Raw genomic sequence first — 20,897 nt, 5'->3', positions numbered from 1 at the left:
GTGTAAGATCACGAGATGAGAGCTTCATTGAGAAAAAATATGTGAGAAGATGAGTTGTTTTACCGAAGTGAATAAAATATAGGATGAGAGTGTTCTATTTTTTTATTTTAATATATTATTTGTGATTTATTAAAAAATTTAAAAATTGAATACATATTTTAAAGTTATTATAAAAAAAATGTATGTGCATCGCATGAAAATCTTCATAGTTAAAGTAATGATAGAAAACGAGAATTTGGTGTCATGAAGGATGTAGCAATACGTGATTGAATTAATTTATCTTTCTTATTAAATTTAAGTTTAATCATATGCTGTCACATTATTTCTAACACTATTCATCCCACCAAATTTTCAAGCACTATTAATAACTTTATTAAGTTTGTATTTTTGTAATAACTAAAATTGGCAAACTAACGTTACATTTGATACATCTAATTAATTAAAATATATATATATATAACAACTTTTAATAAGGTATAAAATAGTATAGTAAAACGGTATTAATATTTAGACAAATAATTAAAAACAACCTTATTCTCAAACTCACCAATAAAATAGTATTTAATTTAGTTGGGTGACAACTAAATAACCAGTAATGAAGAGATCTACAAACTATTTCATAATAATCAAATAGTTGAATATGATCAAATTTGAGTGCATCCCAAACCCAAATTTATTTATAAAAATAATTAGCAAAGAAAGAAAATAAATAAATATTGCTTCATTCCCTTAATATTTCAAAAAACCCTATTTCCTAATTTCAAGTGAGAATGAAGTCGGTTTGAGATATTTAATCTTTACACAGAAATATCACTAAACTATTTATTGAATAACACACAATTATTATAGTTTAATTCAATAAACCACACTTTTTTTTAATATCAAATATATATGAATTTATATCTAAAATTTCATTGGGATTTAATAACAAGCCCAATATCAACATAGAAAAAAGAAAAACAAGTGTTGTGAAAGAGGAAAACTTGAGTTCTCATTCTGAAAAAAATTACAACAAACAGGACCAAGAACCCTAAATCAATTGGGCAAGAATGAAAAATACATGATAATTGCTATTAACTGGATTTGACATTTCTATCTTTACATAGAATATGCCATTCCTGTAAGACAGCCGTTTGAAGTGCGCGATGCTCCACTTCCTCCGGTGTTAACTCAAACAAAGTTGTAGGCCCCTTTGTCTTCTTCTCCTTCTCCTTCTTCTTTTCATCGTCTTCTTCTTCTTCTTCAAGTTCAGACTTGGGAGATTTTGGGGGCGGTTCTGCAGCTTTAAGAAGAGCAATTCGTTCCAATGAAATACGCAACCTTTCAGCAGCAGCAGACTTCACTTCGTCTTCAGGCATATATTGAACACCTCCATCTGTAAGATCATCAATCCAGGCCTGAGGGTCTGACTCTATTTCTCTGACGATTGATGCGTCAGAAGCCCGTACAACAAATTTGCATATCATTGCACTTGTCTCGTCTCCTAAATCCACATCTCTGCTCACTTCGCTTGCACCCGATATCATCAAACCAACAAAACCTCCAAACCATGTCTTTGCAGCAAAGCTAAGCTGTTTATATAGTTTAGTTTAGTTTAGTTTATCCCCATAAATAAAGACCTATTCAGAACAGCTAAAATGATAGTGTGTCAGATCTGGATCATTATCCAGAAAAATCTACATTTGTTCCCAAAACTAGTATACTAAATGAAGCATAAAATCACACTTCAATTTGGATCATAATCTAGAAAGCAATATACCAAAAAAAACGCTTTTAGTTTGAACTTTGGGGCGAATTTTCAATATGATTGAAATTTAGACAAAATACCAGTAAATAAGGTCAAAATGTAGTTAATTGAGCCCTCTTATACATTATGAGATAATGTACTGTACTGTACTGCTACATTTTCTTTTTCTTTTATTTATAGTTATCGCGAAGATGAGTTCTAATAATCCGATCAGTTTCTATACCATTGAAGCCACATTGAATTGATGCCCTTTCTAAGAAGTTAACACATAGGACTGGGCTCAAGGGTTAGCCAATCCGACGGTGGAGATAGATCAATTGTTACAAGTTGTTACAGAAAATATCAAATAAGCCCTTGAAGTTTATGATGTTAGTTATTATTTTATCATAGTTGTTAGTTTGTTAGAACAGGTGGTAACCTCTATAGCCTATAAAGGCTATAAACTATTTAAATTGTCATCTCTTTCTTTGAGTCAATCTCATTTCTATTGTACAACCCTACCCCTTTAAATCGAATCGTTCCAAATAAGGTTTATCTGGATAAAGACGAGAATGCACTAATATTTTTAATATGTGCCTGATTAAGTTCTGTTTTCAAATGTGATCTCGTTTGAATCCATATCTACATGAAATATTTGACACAAAAGGTGTTCCCAAAGTAACAGCAGAATTTGAAGTTTATGATGTTAGTTATTATTATATATTAGTTTGTTAGAATGTACGGCAACCTCGATAGGTCTATGGACTATGAAATTTCTCAATGGCTTTCTCACTAAGGGCCTAGGGCATTCGAATTCTCATCTCTTTCTTTGAGTCAAGCTCACTTCTATTTCAAAAAGTACAATTTCAAAAAGCTCACTTCTGTTTCTAAATACCCCTATTTAGAAACACTTTCTGTTTTTGGATCTGAATGCAGATTGAAATGAGAAACAGCAATGTTTTTTCCAAATGTGATCTCATCTGGATTAAAAAAAAAGTTTTACTGGGGAAGATCCAATGGAAAGAGAAAAACAACAGATTAAAATAAATCAAGACATGAAATAAAGGGAAACACTGACCTGAAAGCCAGCAACAGTGCGGATTATATGTGAGCAAACTTTATGGAAGGGCTTGTTTGACAAGGACTTGAGTCCACTTAAAAAGGGAGAAGACCCATATTGTTGTGCTGCAGTGGCTTGAAACCCACTTCCTTGGTATGTATATGTGCCCGTGTACTCAGCTACTGCAGGCAAGCTAGGCCATAAGCGGAAATATTCAACAGGAGAAATCTTGTGGGGTAGGAGGAGGTCAGTTAAAGGTATATTGTATGGCTGACATCTCAAGATCACTGGCTCTCCCAATTCTGGTCTTAGACTTCGTTTCTGCCTAATAATCTGCGGATCTTCATCTTCATAATCCCCAGTAAATTCAAGTTGACCGCCACTTCCATAGAAAGGGTAGTACAAGACTTGGACCCATAGGGCACACCTCTCAAAATGAGAGATACCCATTGTCACACTGGATAATACTGGATCCTGAAACAAACAAAAACAATTGTCAAAGTTCCTGCCCATACTCTTCTCAAAATGCTAAACAAAATGATGATTTGTTATTTCTATTTTCAGGGATATGTTTGTTCACCTAACAAAAAGATCATTATGCATTTCTCTTTTAACTGGATTATGAATCGGAAAAATCTACATCATCATCATCCAAAAAATCTCTATACCAAAATGAGACATAAAAATCACAGGATCATGATAAAAAAAAAAAATATGTATACCAAATGAAGCAAATAATTGCACACTATAATCTGAATCATTGTCGAGATAGAAGCTTATACCAAACCAAAAAAATATCACTTTCAATTTTAGCTTCGACGTTTTCCCAATGGAAACGTGATTGACAAAATAGCGTTTCCAAAATAGGCTCCACCATATACATAAATAATATAATAGGACATCATAATTTTCTTTTCTAGGAATTCTTTTAGTCAAACAGAAACAAATTTGAACTTGTGTGGGTGATAAAATAAATTGAGATCCAAAACTATAAAAGAAGCTTGAAAATAATTGAAACTTGAATTTGAGAACAATAAATTTTACCCAAACAAAACACAAATATCAAAGCCTTGTTTGATGTAACCCATGATCCAATCGATCATCCCATTATTCAAATCATAACCAAATATCAAATTACCCTTACTTTATTTTTCTAACAATTTTAAATATTAAGTAATAACATTTTGATCATTCTACGCAAATGAAACAAACCACCCAGTTCTTACACCAAAAAAGGTTATTTGGAAATAACGAGTTGATTATTCAAATAACCCCATATCAAACAATGCCCAAGTTATCTACAACTAGTGGTTACTTCTCTAATTTTCTTTACCTGAGAAAAGTTGACAAGGTGTGGTGATTCATGTTACCTACATTTTCTCAAATGTACAAAAATTTGAAGAAAATGGAACCTAATTACAAGATAAGGATTGAGAAGTCCGTGGAGTCGGTTGGGAAGCTCATCGACCTTCTTGAGGATCTTTGTGCTCGTTAATCTTTTGATTTTTGTGGCCTATTTTGGTCTTTATTTTTCTCTCTTGTTTATTTTTCATAGATTTTAATTTTCACTTTTTATGGTGTCATACGCTTAGTTTCGTTGTGCTTAAATGATTCTCATTTTTCATAATACATGGATCATTTTAAAAAATTACAAGATAAGGGAGATGGTTCACATAAATATGTTTTTATAATCTCAGATTGAGGTGGTGCAGCACTTAGTTATCTGAAATGAAAAGAAAGCTAAAATTAAGACAATAAATGATGCACTATTATTTAAATGGTTGGAATCAATCAATCTAGAAATATTAGTAGAAAGTTATTAAGAGAAACTAATGATCCTGAGACAAACGTAATTTATCCACACAAATTCAAATCGGTGCAAGTTCATCTTACTATGTTTATTCAGCATAGTTCATAGTAATGATGACTAGATCTGAAAGACCTCAGCATATGTTGCATTACATTTAATATAGTAGGAGGATATGGGTAAGTTTCTATCTCCTATCTTAATTGACTCATTTGCAAAAAAATGGAGGCTAGATTGCACGCTACTCATGTCTAATCCACCTTGAATGAATTTGCTTTTGTTTTTCCATGACTTGGCACATTGGATCTACAGAAATATCTAGTCATGTAGGCACTTTTGGTTTCCCTTTTTGTTGATAACTTATAGTTTTACTTCACTTTTGGATCTCAGCATGCCAAGTTTTTTCCATTATTACTTCCTCTTTTGTAAGTGTCATTGGGGAAATACCTTTCCCAAAAAACAGAAAATCAATGTCAAGAGAAACAACTAGGTTTGATCTTTGGTGTGGGTAATTTCTTATCTTTTGGCACAAGAAGAACAACTGGCGGACCTACATATATAAATTACAGCCACCTGATTGTTTCAGGTTAGCTCCTATAAAACATCTATTGATCAACAGTGGACAATGAATAGTGGATAATCATATAGAAACCAAAAAAAAAAAAAAGTCAGAGAAAAACAATTGAAACCTGTGAATTCACGTTACGCAACTGCCGCACTGCTTGGGGTAAACCATCCATGAAATATAACGCACCAGATAGCCCCACTCGAATATCTACCCGATTTAACTCAATTTCAGTTAGATTTGAAACCTGCAAGAAGCAACCAATATTCTGATGAGAAACTACTCAATCTAAATTACCATGTCACTTTCATCAGTAATAAAGAATGATAAAAGGAGACTCTAAGTTGGAAGAGACAGTAAAGGGAAAATGTGAGAATAAGGCTCCTAGTTTGGGCCGCTGATAGTCAAGGCACCAAACAACTGTAGTTAGAGGGAAGTAATGGCTGATGATGATCCTGTGAAAGATCTAATTCTTCTCGTTACACCTTGACTCCTTGTTCCAGGGACAATATCATGATTTCCATGAATAAATATGCATCCTGTTATATAAATCTACCACTCATCATGTACAGTGTCAACAAAACTGCTTTGTTGGTCATGGTAAGCAAACAATTTTCCATTAAATGAATAAGAAACCATTTATTGGATGAAGCAAGTTTCTTTGTCTGAATTTTCTTCCATATTTTCCACATTGACAAACACCAAGGCATGCTGGTTATTATTGCATTTGCTTCTTTTAGTAATATTTACCCAGCTGAACAACATCCAACTCTTGATGCAAGAATTCTAACTAAAACTTAACTACTCCAGGTTCATAAAAAAAAGGGAAAGAAGCCCATTTTGCTTTCTGAACTTAATCAAATGATAGTACTGTTTCTTGAACTAGCATTGGGCTCATTTTGTTTACCACTCAAATTACTTTGCACCGTCATTTCTGCAATAATTCATCTTTACATATTGTTGTTGCACCTTAATCCATTCATTGAATAATATATTATTCTCTTTCTATAGTGCATTGCGTTGTTAACCAATAAATAACAGCAGAAAGTAATTTGAGCCACTTTTTATAGTTCTGGAAGCAAAATGAGCTTATTTCCTAATAAACTATGCACTTCTCATATGAAGCGAAAAGGAAAATAGGTGTTGTACATATTTAACATGTAAAAAAAGACATTAAGAAAATAACTTTAACCTTCAAATGTAATGTGATCCTCCCATCACTTGAATCAGTCAAATGATATGCTTCAACATAACAAGGATCACTACTACCAGTCAAAGTGTAAGCATTGGGTGGGACTCTGAGTAGAGGAGAATCACTCCCATTTGTTAACAAAAGAGTTAATTCACTAGGCTTGGGCTTCCACAGTTCCAAAATGGCTTTGTGAACTAATCCTTCCAATTTTCGATCTTGAGCCGCAGATGCTTCATAAAACTGAACAGTCAACTTGTGGTGGCTAAAAGGATAATCACCTCGGGCTTCCCCAACACCAGGCCATCTGGAAGACAAACATTGATATAGTCATTTTGTGTAGAGTAGTGCTAGCATCTTGATAATCATAAGTTTAAGAACCAGAAACAAGATTGAGAAAGTATCTGAACTTCATACGTAATAAATGAAAGGAAAAAAAAAACATAATTATATGCTAAGCAAGGAAGATCGGGCCTTGTTTGACCTAGGGTTATTTGAATAACCAAGTGGTTATTTCCAAATAACTTGATTGATGTAGGTTATTGAAGATTAGGTTATTTAGAGTTGTTTGAGGCTATTTGGATCAGAAGACATTAGGGATATATAACGAATAACTTTTATTTAAATAGGGGGTATTTAGTATTTTGGTAGATTATTTGAATGACGTGATTCATGTGTATTTATTAGATAGTGGGTTATTTCAAATTATTCTCAGATAACCTGGATCACAATATTTGTCCTCAATATAAAAAGCTAAAATGAGGCAGGAAAAAAAATTGTTGTTACTTGCTATCTGGATGACTTGTGGTATATTTTATTCTCTGAAGTATCATTCTACATTGATGCTTGTTGACAGAATCTGCTAAACCGTTGTTTCTGAATTCCTCCAGCTCCTTAATTAGCAGCTGTCCTGCCCTAGCATGACGTGATCCCATACGCTGGGCACATAGAAGAACAGCCTGAACATCCTGAAGCCTATTTGTTGTAGTCGGAGATGCATCAATGTTGAACAAAGCTTTGTGCATATTTGACACAATAATATTCAGTTGATCGTCAGGATCATCAGCAAGAAGTGGGTCCAAACCTTCTAAATCAATGTGTTCCGAAATGGCCCAAATAAGGCGGGCAGAAATTCTAGGGGTGTTCACCTGAGACAAATTCAAATTGTACACATGATGAAGAAGAATATGGAAGAAGAACGAAAATCAGGTCAATTTATAACCTCTCGCAGATCCTTCACAAGTTGACGTTGCAAATTCTGTAGCCGTGTTTCATTAAGAATCTGATCTTGAGAGGCTCCATCTTTAACTCTTTTGACACCTCCTCTAGTATCATAAATGTGGCAAAGTCTCACCAACAATTTTAGATAACAATCAATTGCATATGTTCGACCCTCACAATCCCATTTAACACATGGTCTGCACACTTCCACAACCTCCAAAGCGGGTTCTGTCCAGTTCAATGCACCATAACCTGTTCCATAAGCCAATGCTCCAATGACTCTACTCTCCATGCCGGTATTCTTCTGTTCAGGCAACGGTAAGGACAACTGAAAACAGCTTTCCACCAATGTAGCAACTAACTCTTCTCTGAATAAACTTTTACTAGTCACGCTGTTTAGATCATCTTTTATCCTCACTTCTTCAAAAAGAGAAGCGATATCAGTTCCAGGAAGAGGTTTCTGTCCTCTACGAACACTTTCTTTTGCAAATAGGTCAACACACAGGGCAGTCCTGCAAATGCAGGCTAAAGCATGCATGCGGTCTGATTCAGCTCTTAAGTTTCTCACCATTAGAAGCAGCTTTTTAAACAATGAAACCTGTAAGAGGGAAAATATAGATTATTATGAAAATGAAACAAAATGTCAAAAGAAGATTATTAACATCCTACATTCAGACAAAAGAAGATGATTCTATTTCTAGAATACCAGCAGTGCGGCTCTAATAGTCTAAATATTTTATTGATAGGCATAACCGCTTTCTTTATCACTAATCACACAGAAGTAAGTTCGATGAAAGTTTCCATACCTGCATATTAAGATCAAGGAGATGTATATTTGTGACAACCGCTCTCACTATGCTTTCTCGAGCAGATGAAAACTCTTGCCTGTCCCATAACGTAAGCATTGCTATAATTGATTGTGAAGCCCATTCTGGTTTCCCTCCAGGAACATCTGCCAAGTAAAACATGTTAATTCCCACCTCAAAAATCAATGCTGGATCCAACGATGATGCCAAAAATGGTTCCAAATGCGAAACGACATCGGATACTCCAACAAACTTCTCAGCGTTGGCCGAATCCAATGTGCCACTACCAACAGATTTAGAAGATTTTGATAGTTTTCGAATGACCTCTACGGACCCTGAGGCTACTGCTTTCACTGCATACACAAGAGGAAACACAGTAGCTCTGAAATTCTCAACAGGTAGAATTAACGACCTGGCCATCAAAGCATTTCGTTTCTTCCAGACGAAATCAACCATTGATGAAACCCAGTTAGATCGAATAGCAACAGAATTCTCGCTATCCACAAGTTTGTCACCTGCCAATCTGCTCATCCTTTTCGACTCGAATTCCTGGAACAACCTACCGACAGACTCGAAAGCAACCTTTGATACTGAATCTGATCGATCAAGCATGTTCTGCGCTATTCTAGTCCACCAAATTGACACTCTATCCAACAAGTTCATGTTGTTCTCGCATAGCGTGACGAGATCGTCCCTCGCCAGGATACAGCCGAGGGTCTCGGTAATAGAAAATCGCAGGTTATCACTGTGAGAATCGAAGCAATTGGAGATTTCTTTGTTGCAGTCTGAAATGAGCTTGCCTAGGCGATAGGAGGGAATAGCGGCCAGGATCGACACGGCGGCGGCAGTTACGTCTGGGTCAGGGAAGTCAAGATCGTTGCGGATGCCAGTGCATACAGTTTCCCACGAGTCGACTGTGAGGCGAGTGGAGCGAATTAGGTCGAAGGCGAGTTTCTTAGACACGGCGGAGGCTGGGGAGGCGACGATCTCTTCGACGGCAGACTTGGCGATAACGGATATATCGCGACCGGCGGCGGATTGCTGGAGAGCTTGGAGAAGAGCACCGGATTGGCGCAGGGAGTCATTGGATCGGAGGTCTGCTTGGATCTGAGCAAAGAGGATATCCATTTCATACGGTATATGAGAAATTTCAAGATCTTAATGTTTGCTCTTCTATAGCTTTTGATGTTGCATTATAGAGTGATATGCTATTTCTCAGTCCAATCAGAGATGGGGTGACCGCCGCCGGAGAAAGCTGTTAGCCGGTGGTCATTGCTGCAGTTGATAACCTCTTTGTTTCAAATCGGCAAAATTAAAAAAAAAAAATATGTACTCAAAAAGTTCAAAAGCTGCTAGTGTTGTGCTTCTTTCTTTTTATATATATCTCAAAATTGACTTATTTTATGTTTTTTATTTATCATTCATTCTTTCTATCAATTTTACATTTTTAAAATAATCTCGAACTTATATATATTAATTTTCTAAAATCATTTCATCTATATGATTGTTGCATGGAATTGATAAAAATGGGAAGCCACACTACACTAGTGCCCGACCTTTTTTTTTTTTTTTTTACTTGAGGTTCTCAATGGCTACATCAAATCCAGTCCTCTCCGAGGCGAATGGCCGCGAGAAAACATGGATTCACATGGCCCTAAGCCACTGATAAGGAGGCCACAACTTTGCAATTTCACCTTTGAAGATCCAGCTATCGATCGAGAATGGTGTGGTCAAATGGGAACTCAATGTTAGTTGCTTAGGACTATTCTCACAACTCTATAGGAACCAGTTGTATTCGCTTCGCATTATGTGCCGATTTGGTCTGTAATTAAACTTTATCTTTAAAGTTTGAAGTTTTTTATTTTTGTTGAATTACATTCATTGGCTTATTCATGTTTGAAATTGATATTGTTGATAGCCTTTTGCATGATTTAGTAGTTATTTATTGTTTCCAATCTTGCTAATTTGGTTTACAATAAGAGTGCCCCAAATCTCATTTTTTAGATTGAGATTCAGGTAAGATGTTCTTGATAATGAGTTTGGGATTGACTTGGGATCAATCTCGGGTCAGTCCCATTAATTTGAGTATGCAATGCGTCCCACTTATTTTTATGAATTTTGTTAAGATTTTGGATTTCAGTTCATAATTTAGTTTAGCATGCTTTAATTTTGTTTTGGCTGACCTTGGTGAGTTGATATGGAGTCTGGAAAGGGTTTAACCAAAGAAAGATGGATTTTTGACCGGTGTTTATGTAATTTGTGTCTTTCGGCCAACTTAGATTTTCCGATGAGCCTTCGAAGAGGCTCTTACACAGGGGCGAAGCCAGGATGAAAAATTACATGGGGCTGACTCCAACTTGCACCTCAGATTTAACTTTTTATGCTCCGTTTTTTTTTCTCCATGTAATTGATACAATAAATTAATAAATTCAAACATATAAAATAAAAGATGGATGAACATTTACTTTATGAAATTATGAAACAAAACAGTACATTCAAAACATTTAGCATACACATTATTGAAGTTGTGCCATTCTATTCTTCTTAAAATAAAATTATTTAATTATTGTATCATTATCAATGTTTTTAGACAGCTCTCGTTCAATATAGACGATCATAGAATCTGTTAAAAACTTCTTTTCCATCTTGTTACGAAGAGTTGTTTTCACGAGCTTCATAGCTGAAAATGTTCGTTCCGTTGTTGCTTTAGAAACGAAAAGAGTTAAAACAAGACAAATCAACCTGCCAATTAAATAAATATATTAGTATAAGTAAACAATATAGCTATATTTCATAAATTATAACAAATGATAAAATTACTTATCAATCAAATTGTAGGTTTTTGACTTATTTGTCTCAACTAATCTTCGACATAATTCAGAAATAGTTGATAAATTCAGAAATCTTTCATTGACGGGCATGTCAAGCTCATAGTGAGCCAATTGTGTTCTCAAGTGGTGCAAATCTTGTGCATCAAAATCTAGATGATAGAATTTCTCAGAAAGTTGATAGATGTGATCAACATTAAGAAGTTTAAAGTTGTCTTTAGGTTCCAAAGTACCACTGAGCTTAAGAAGTTCGACTACCTCGTCCTTGAATCTATTATTGAGCTCTTCAATTTGAAAATCTATTGCAGCAATAAATACATCAAATTGATAGTGATGCTTAACTGTAATTGAATCCTTTTGTCGACAATAACGACTTCTACTAGATTTATAACGAGCTTCCATCTGAGGTATCTCAATGTCATACTTTGTAGAAACTTCTTCCACGCAACTGTGTAAAATATCAAACCCTTGCTCTCTCAAAACATGAATCAAAGTTTTAGTAGTTGAAACATGATCCATTGCATTTAAAATATCTAGAGATCTCTCTTACAATGCTCGACAAAGTAGATTTGTTAATCCCATTATCTTTTTCATTAAGTGTAGAATGAATATGAAATCAAAAGACTTCATCGCAATCAACAAACCACTAGCTTCACCACGAATGGAGTTAGAAGACCCCTCATCCACCATATTTTCTAACACAGTGATCACAGAGCCATACATATCAACCATGCTACAAAGTGAGTCAAAATTAGAACTTCAACGAGTCTTCCCTAGCCGTAATAAATTTCAATCTGATTACAACCTCTACTGGTATCACATTCACCAGTAGCTACCATATGTGCAATTTCATTTCTTTGAGCAGAATGTAACTCGGCATGACGTTTAGGAGATACATTAATAAGATTACATATGGAATTCAATTTCGAAAAAAATAACCAAATAGATACCTCTTTTTCGACAGCCGCAATTAATGCTAGTTGAAGTCGATGAGCAAAACAATGTACATAATATGCACATGAACATTCTTTCAAAAAAAGAGCCTGAATCCATTCCAAGAGCCACACATATTGCTAGCACCATCGTATCCTTGTCCCCTCATGTTATGGATATGCAAGTCATAACGACCAAGAACATCAGATATTTCTTTCTTAAGTGTTGCAGCAGTTGTATCATCCACATTTACAATGGCAAAGAACCGTTTTCATAAAACCCCATCAATATCCACAAATCTTAACACAATAGTCATCTGCTCCTTGTTAGATGCATCTCTTGCTTCGTCAACTAAAATGCAGAATTTGGCATCCCCAATTTCTTGGCGAATCTTTGTTCTCACTTGGTTGACAATAACATTCAATACATCTTTATGAATATTCAGAGAAGTATACTTTGCATTTTTTGGAGCTTTTTCTAAGATAATGTTTCCAATACTCTCATTCAATTTTCCCATAAATTTTATCATCTCAATAAAATTTCCACGATTATTAGAAGATGGAGACTCGTCATGCCCTCTCAATGCACACGTTTGCAAAGTGAACCACCGAATGCTTTCAATAGTTGTTGTAAGCCGTAATTTGTTCCCCATCATTAACTCGCTTCCAATATTTGAATCCATCTATTGTAAATGTAGGTTTTTGGGGTTGCTTATGTTTAAAGAGAAACATGGGAAACAAAAAGCAGCATCTTTCAAAGGAGAGTATTCTAACCAAATAATTTTTTTTGGTTTAAAAAATGAGTTAATAGTTTTTCTTTTAGCTTCCATAATTGATAGTTCCATTATAACCCTAACAAAATTTAAATAAAACACACATAATATAATTTGAAATATAACATAACAGATTACAGATAAAAGAGATTAAGAGAATGAAATATTTAATGGAGGAGGAGAGTTAAGCCGATCTTGCAATGCGTAACATTAGTTCAACTTCCACTTCCTCCGGTAACGATCATCGATCATATGTGCTCGAAAGATTTGATAGATGTGTTAAACGTTTAAGAGAAAGAGAATAATTGTGTGCATCTTTATAAGGAAAATATAATATAATATAATATATTATAGAATATAATATAATATATTATATTATATAATATAATAATATATCAATATATATATTATTATATTATATAGGATGAAAGAAGTTTGATCATTTTTAAAAAGAAAGATACGTTTTATTTTTTTTTATTTAATTGGAATGGATCCCACCATAATCTAAGGATTATTGCCCACCCTAGTCTATGAGTGGCTCCGCCCTTGCTCTTACATGTTGAATGATAACTTCAAGTCAGGGCCAATCCGTTCCTCTAGTCATGAGTATTTAAATATAAGGTTAAGGGTTGGGATAAAAACAAGAAAAAACAGTTTTGCCAATATCGTCTTGTCCGACTGGAGATTTAAAGACGACCAGGTGACCGCGTCTCTCCAGTCTCGTGACCGTTGGACTGTTTTTCGATTGAGACGACTGAGGCTGCCTAACCCCAACCAAGAAATCTCTTCCCCTGACTTGATTTCTGACTGAGCAATTGACCAAGGAAATTCACATGCGCGCCTAACCTCCGACTAGAGATAACAATGAGGCGGATCAAGATCAAAACGAGAAATGCGTTTAGCATCCGCCTCATTCTATTTGGAGAATTCTTTTTTACTATTATTCTGTGACGTTTGGTTTCAAGAATCTCCGCAGGCAATTTATACCTTATTATCTAAAAAAAATAAAAAAGTTTTTTTTATAAAATTATATAAATAAATATTTTAATATTATATATTATAATATATTGAAATTTTATATTATTATAAAAAATTAATTTAATTTTTTTATAAAATATAAAAAATATATTAGTAACGTTTCAACTATGTTTATTATTGTTTGAAGTCGAAATAATGACACAAATATCATTCCTGCTTCATTTTCGTTCAGTTTCCATTGTTCCATGTGTTTCCTTCGGCGTGCCTCGTGATCGGAGAGGAGGCCAGGCATCAAACCTGTTTTTCAGCCGAGACTCCAGCTCCTACGACCGAGGACTCCGACCGCTCTGGTCTTCCTGAACTGTGATCGAGCCCTTTAACCACGAATGGATCGCGGTCGGTCCTTTGACTCTTAAATCGAATCGACCCGTCCACGGCCCCTTTAAAGCCTCTTTTTCTTTGTTCCTCTTTATTTTATTTTTCGGATTTAAATAACCAAATCCTCTGTTGACACATTTTGTTTATTTTCGAAAACCTACCAAATATGAAATTAATTACTTTATTCATAAAATCAATGTGTGGTTATAAAAAATTATTGTTGATTGTTTAGATTTTTTTTCGTTTTTATATTTTTTTCCCTATTCAAGGTATTTGTGCATTGTAAATAATTTTATTTTTCTAAAGATGACCAAAATATTTAAGTAGTGACAGTTTATTTAAACGGGTAAGTGAGACATAACACAAAAACTATTTTTTAAGTATAATCAAACATTGAACCCCTAAGAATTTTTTTTTCGAAAAAATTATTGTTTTATATGACAAAATATTTATTTTCCTAATTTGGTGAGAAAAATTAGGTACCAATTCTTAAATCTATAACTTATTTTTCCAAATTTCAAAAGGTTTATATTTATTTTCTTTGAAATCAAAAAATACGTTAGGCGGATTTTAAAAACATACCAGAAGTTTTTTAAATAAAAATTTAATTCTCAGTAAATTAAAATAATACAAAATCAAAATTAATAATTGATGATCTATATATCAAATTGTATGAACAATTTACAAAAATAAAAATTTTAATAAAAAATATTTAACGATCATCCAGTTTGTTGAGAGTCACTCGAAAAACAAACTCATTTAAGTTCTTAAACGATGAGTGTTAAAATAAAACAAATCGAACGAATTAATGAAACGGTATCGAAAGAAACTCTACCAAATATTTTAAACTCCAGTTAAAATTATCCTTAGTCGAAAGTTGGTAAACAACAACGAAAAATGTGTACTAGACTTTAAATTTGGGATATTATATATATACTAGGAAGATTTTCTTGCGATGCACACGGATAAAAATATAAACAAAATAAATTAAATAAAAAATAATAATAATATGTAGTCAATGTTTAAAATTCTTAATAAATCACGAATAATATATTAAAATAAAAAATAGAACGCTCTCATTCCATATTTTATTCACTTCGATAAAACAACTTATATTCTCACATATCTCATCACATATTTTTTCCGAATGAACCTCTAACCTCGTGACGTTACACTTTCACTTTGATCAATCAAATATTTTATTCATATTTTTTTAATATTTAACATCGTGACCTCACATTTTGTTCAATCAAATATTTGATTCATGTTTTTTTAACCACTTTCAATTGATACCGACCTATTATTCATCGGCAAACCACATTTCAATCACACTTGGTTAAAGGGTTGTAGTTGTTTTGTTAGGTTGCAAATTTGAAACATACATATAGCATTTTAAAAAAAATGAGAAAACAACTTAGTGTCATTTCATTAAAAAAATCTAAAAGAGAATTTTTTTTTATAAAAGTTTAAGATCAGATCTAGACAATTTCTAAATTTGACAATAAAACAATAATTGAATTACAGACAACAACAACAATCAATTAACGCTTATAGTGTTCTTACTTTGATTCTACTTGTGACTTTCTCAAACGAAATATCTCATATTTGACAGAACATTTTATTCTCTTTATTCCTTTCGATTCCTCACCAAGATTGAATGAGTGCATTTCCATCTGAAGTTATATCTCCCCAAATATCTTCAGTAGTTTTACTTCTTCCACTATGAGTTCTTGAATTTCTTTCTTTCTAGATATTGTAAATTACTACTCCAAAGTAGCATTTCAGCATACTTACAGAGAAGAATATTCATTTTGCTTTATTTTTCATTCACTCTTGGATTTCTTCCCATGTACTGAAAAGTTGGTGATGTTCATGTTTGCAGCATACCTCCTCCATATTTGTATTACAAAAGAGCATTTCCCAAATAAATGGTTTATGTTTTCCTCAACTCACAAACATAGGACACAGTTGATATCAGAAATATTTATGTATTTTTGAATTATGTCTTTTATTGTCAACCTTTTCTTGTATACTACTTAGAGAATAAATTGGTGACGAGGAATAATCTTTGGAGACCACACCACATTATGACAATCTACTTTTTGTCCTCTTGTTCTAACCATTTTCTATGCCTTTTTTGTAATGAACTTCTCGTTGCATTCTGTTTTTCAGCATATTTAATCATTTCTTTTATTGAGTTTCTTCTGCTTCATTAGGTTTAAGATTTTATCACCTTTTGGAATACGCCTCAAAAGTGAATCACATTTACCTTCATAGACGTCTCTAAATGAGTACTTGATGTATTCTCTTCTAACTCTACTTCCTTGCATTTCTTCTTTGAATATAATGAGAATATTATTCAGCCAAGGATCATGCCAGAATAGTACCTCTCTTCCATTTCCAATTATGGTTAGCACCATGTGAAATACATCTTTTCTTGTTTTAAGGATCTTTTTCAATGACTATGTCATTCTTTCATTGATGCTTCGTGTCCAGATACTCTGCTCTTCTTTTATAAATCTTGTATGCACCCATTTGACCCACAGGGATTGTCGAGTCAAAAACTTTTCTAATGTCAATTTTGAAAGCCACACGTGGCGATATGTTTTTCTCACCATATTCATTCAATAAACTCTGCATGAGTAGGATGTTATGGGAAATAGAGCATTTAAGAATAAATGTTGATTGCCATAATCCTACAAACTTATCAATAACTGTTTTCAAACGTTGCGAAATAATTTTTGAAATAATTTTGTAAATAACATTGCAGCATGAAATAGGACGAAAGTCCTGATTTTTTCCGGAATTGAATTCTTAGGAATCAAATTCAACACTGCGACGTTCCATTGCTTCAACATTTTCCTATTTTGGAAGAATTCCAAAACCCCGCCGCTTACATCTTTACCCACTATTTTCCATCATTTTTAATTTTATTTTTAATCGTTTTAAATTTATGGACAGGTCAACCCACAATCCGACCCAAATATCAATTTACTCTCACATATATATTCAAATTAACCACATCTCTCAACCCAACAATCCGAACACTTTAAAAATTAATCATCATTATATATATAGATTAATTAGTTTAAGAAGTTGAACTTATATTGTTAAAATGTCTCGCGTTCATGTAATTTGGTGTTAAATTTAAAATATAAATTGTTAATAGCCTAGTTGGTTAAAGAGTTGTACTTATTTTTTTAGGTTACAAGTTCGAAACATGCATATAACATTTTTAATTATATTTTTAACCGTTTTAAGTTTATGGGCGGGTCAACCCACAATCCGACCCAAGTATCCATTTACTCTCATATATATATCCAAATTAACTATATCTCTCGACCTGGTAATCAGGACACTTTAAAAATTAAGCATCATTATATATATATATATAGTAGTGTCCACAATTGCATTTTATGTGTAAAATAAATTCAATTTAAAGTCTAGTACACCTTATGGCACAAGGTTGAAATAACTGATCTCCTCCCCGAAAAATGTCATGCACCATCTATATTATGCCCGAAATTGTGAGAAACTTATAAAATAATGTGAGGATATTTATAAGAGGGTCTCCATATGAAAAATCATTTCTAGTAACTCTTTATTGAAAAATAAATAAATAATTTGAAATCCGATTATTTCGTCTCATTTGTTGTTAAGAGGGACATAAAGGAATTTGAGAAATGATCACCAACACAGTTAGTGTATATGAGTAGCAAACGACTCACCAATGGTTGAGATTATTATTCTGATTATAAAAATTTGAGACAAAAAATATGATCCAACTAAATAAAATCCGCACTGAAGAAAACACGTTACAAACTTAAATTTAAATAATGAAAAAGAGAAACAAAACATCCACCGTCCAAACTACTTTTCGCCTTTCCTAAAAAAAATCTATGAACAAGAGAAGGGAAATTTGAAGAAATGACCCTAATAATGTGTCAAATTCAAAAAATACCCAACGTTCATAAACTTTGCAAAAATGATATTTTTGTTTGCGAAATGTCATTATTGCCCTTAAGGGTCTTATACCCCTAATCGGTCGGGCATTCCCCTTTTCATATCCCCATCTTCTCTCCCTCTTCTCCCTCCCACTCCTACAAAACTCTAAACTCTCCAACTCAGTCGCCACAGACTCTCCCTCAGCCTTAAACCCTAATCCCCATCCCCACGACTCTCTGTTCGGTTGAAGAAGAACCATCACATTCTCAAATGAGTATGTTAATGTACATTTGTTATAGATAGTTGATTTTCTTAGTTAGTGACCTAATTTTATATAGTTAGGATCCATGTTTTGTTATGAACATTATGTTATATACTATAATTGTAATGCCCCTTTGATATTGCAATGATCTTATTCTGGTGGATCTAACAACTGCAATCACCCTCTAACGTATTGCAATCATATTTCTTTCACGCGTGAAAGTGATTGCAATACGCGTGAAAGTGATTGCAATACGCGTGAAGTTGATTGCAATATGTGTGAAGGTGCAATCAGTTTTACGTGTATTGCAATCACCCTCACGCGGATGTGGAAAAGGAAGATAAGGAGTAGGGTCTTTAAATTGCATATATAACTAGTAGGATTTCGTTATTTAATTTCCATTGTAGATTTGTATTTATATTATTTATATCCTAAAAGAATGACCCATTGCAAGTTGCAACTTAAGTTAAGCTCTTGATTTTTTTTAGGTGGCCCTTCTAACCAGGAGAACTAGGAAACTTCATCACTGGACCATACCACCTTTTCCAAAAGATAATCGGATGAAAACTTGGTTGAGCACTTGATTTCTCTTTGCTAAAAATTTCAGATGTTCTAAGGAGATGGAGCTTCTTGATTCCAGCACAGGTTGTAGACGACGATCGTGGCTAGCTAAAGAAAAAATGATACCAAATACTTATTCTATAGTTCATTCACTAATATTGTAGTCTTTGTGAATTGATTTCTTATTGGGCTGTTTTGGTATTCATATTTTTTCGATCATAATTAAAACAAAATTAAATCTACATTTATGTTTACTAAGGCTCTTCTTGGAATGTTAAGGACATCCAAATAAAATTGAAATCAATGTATTGTGTTGTGATTTCATAATTTAGAGAAATGTAATCTTTATAAATATAATTCAATGACTTCGTGTATAGATTGACTTTAAAAATATATGAAATAGGTTATTGGGAATACGAGTAAACATATAGGAAAATTAGGATGACTCATTTTGACATAAACACAAACACACTATAAAAGCTAACTATAGTCATCTCAATGGACAATCGATAAACTATAAAATAAGACAGAAGATACAATTTCATCGAGAAATTTTAGATATTGTATTGAATATATTGCTGAAGTTTTAAAAAAATACAAAGAACTTTTTTTATTATTTAGAAATGATGATTGAGAAGAGACTCAGAGACAACATTTATTACCATACATGTTAATGCTTATAGTTATTGACAATGCTTATAGTTATTGACAGTTATCGACTAAGGGAAAACAACTCATTGAGAGTTGAATATATATTGACAGTTGCAAACTAGGACAGTAGATTAAGAAACATTCTTCTCCGATTGCAACTAATTATCTGTACTCTACTGTTGTTGTCTCAGCTTCACAAGCTCTTGCATCAACACATTATTGTCCCTTTTAGCCTCTCCACTTCTTCCGAAGGACTTTGACCACGTGACGACGGTTGTTGGTGTGGTTGTTTGTTAACGTTTGTATTTGCTTGTGCATGTTTTTTTTCTATTAATATTTCTTAGGAGATGTTTTTGACCTCTAAGAAATCCTTCATTTGCAAATGTCCATTTATCTGGATCAATCTTCCGAAAACCCTACTTGTCTAGAAAATAAAGGTTAAAGTTACTAATAAACTATACAACAAATAAATATCAACTAATTGTTTATATATTCACGTATTTCGTATGAATATATAAACAATTGTGTAAGAAAAAAAAATAATTAATGAAAACAAAAACAAAAAATATTTTGGGATTACTCACGAGAGCAAAGAAATTATCAGAAAAAATTCAACTTCTATCTCAGCATGTGAAGCTAAAATGCTAAGAGTAATCGTGTTAAATTCTAACCATACACATTGCTCTTCCAAGTACTTCCCGTAAAAAGGACAAAAAAAAGTTTAAATACAAAAACAAAGGAGAATCATTTCATATTTACACGTGAGGGTGATTGCAATACGCGTGAGGGTGATTACAATTATTAGATCCACCAGAATAAGAACGTTGCAATATTATATAAGCATTACAATTATAGTATATAACATAGAGTTCACAATAAAGCCGGAATCATAACTATACAAAATTAGGTCCTAACAAATGTACATTAACATACCCATTTGAGAATGCCGTGGTTATCTTCAACCAAACAGAGAGTCGTGATGATGGGGAGAACAAGAGGGAGAGAAGATGAGAGATAAAAAGGGGAATGCCCGACTGATTGGGGAATAAGACCTTAAGGGGCAAAAAGAACATTTCGCAGGTCGAAAGTATTATTTTTGTAAAATTTATCAACGTGCCATTTTTTGAATTTGAACCATTATCCGGGTCATCTCGTTAAATTTCCCAGAGAGAAATGGTTACTTTACCTGAATGGAAATGATTTGTTTATTTATGA

The 20,897-nt window shown here is 33.3% G+C and overlaps 2 protein-coding genes across 2 annotated transcripts; both read right to left on the bottom strand.

The window, feature by feature from the left end:
- Nucleotides 1-843: 843 nt before the first annotated feature.
- LOC124917817 (protein TPLATE) lies at nt 844-9,706 on the bottom strand. The gene is made up of 7 exons (XM_047458121.1): nt 8,375-9,706; nt 7,570-8,166; nt 7,134-7,495; nt 6,351-6,654; nt 5,283-5,405; nt 2,805-3,260; nt 844-1,571 (listed from the first exon to the last, which is right to left on the bottom strand). Exons 1-7 carry the CDS (start codon nt 9,500-9,502, stop codon nt 1,074-1,076), a joined length of 3,468 nt encoding a protein of 1,155 aa, XP_047314077.1. The 5' UTR covers nt 9,503-9,706; the 3' UTR covers nt 844-1,073.
- Nucleotides 9,707-11,190: 1,484 nt separating this feature from the next.
- LOC124929747 lies at nt 11,191-11,721 on the bottom strand. Its single transcript, XM_047470145.1, has one exon. The coding sequence runs from the start codon at nt 11,719-11,721 to the stop codon at nt 11,191-11,193; it is 531 nt and encodes a 176-aa protein (XP_047326101.1).
- Nucleotides 11,722-20,897: the final 9,176 nt, after the last annotated feature.

Source organism: Impatiens glandulifera, chromosome 1 (genome assembly GCF_907164915.1).
Source record: "Impatiens glandulifera chromosome 1, dImpGla2.1, whole genome shotgun sequence".
Classification (NCBI taxonomy): domain Eukaryota; kingdom Viridiplantae; phylum Streptophyta; class Magnoliopsida; order Ericales; family Balsaminaceae; genus Impatiens; species Impatiens glandulifera.
Note: the sequence above shows the minus strand (reverse complement) of the source record. Positions and strands in the feature narration are given on the sequence as shown.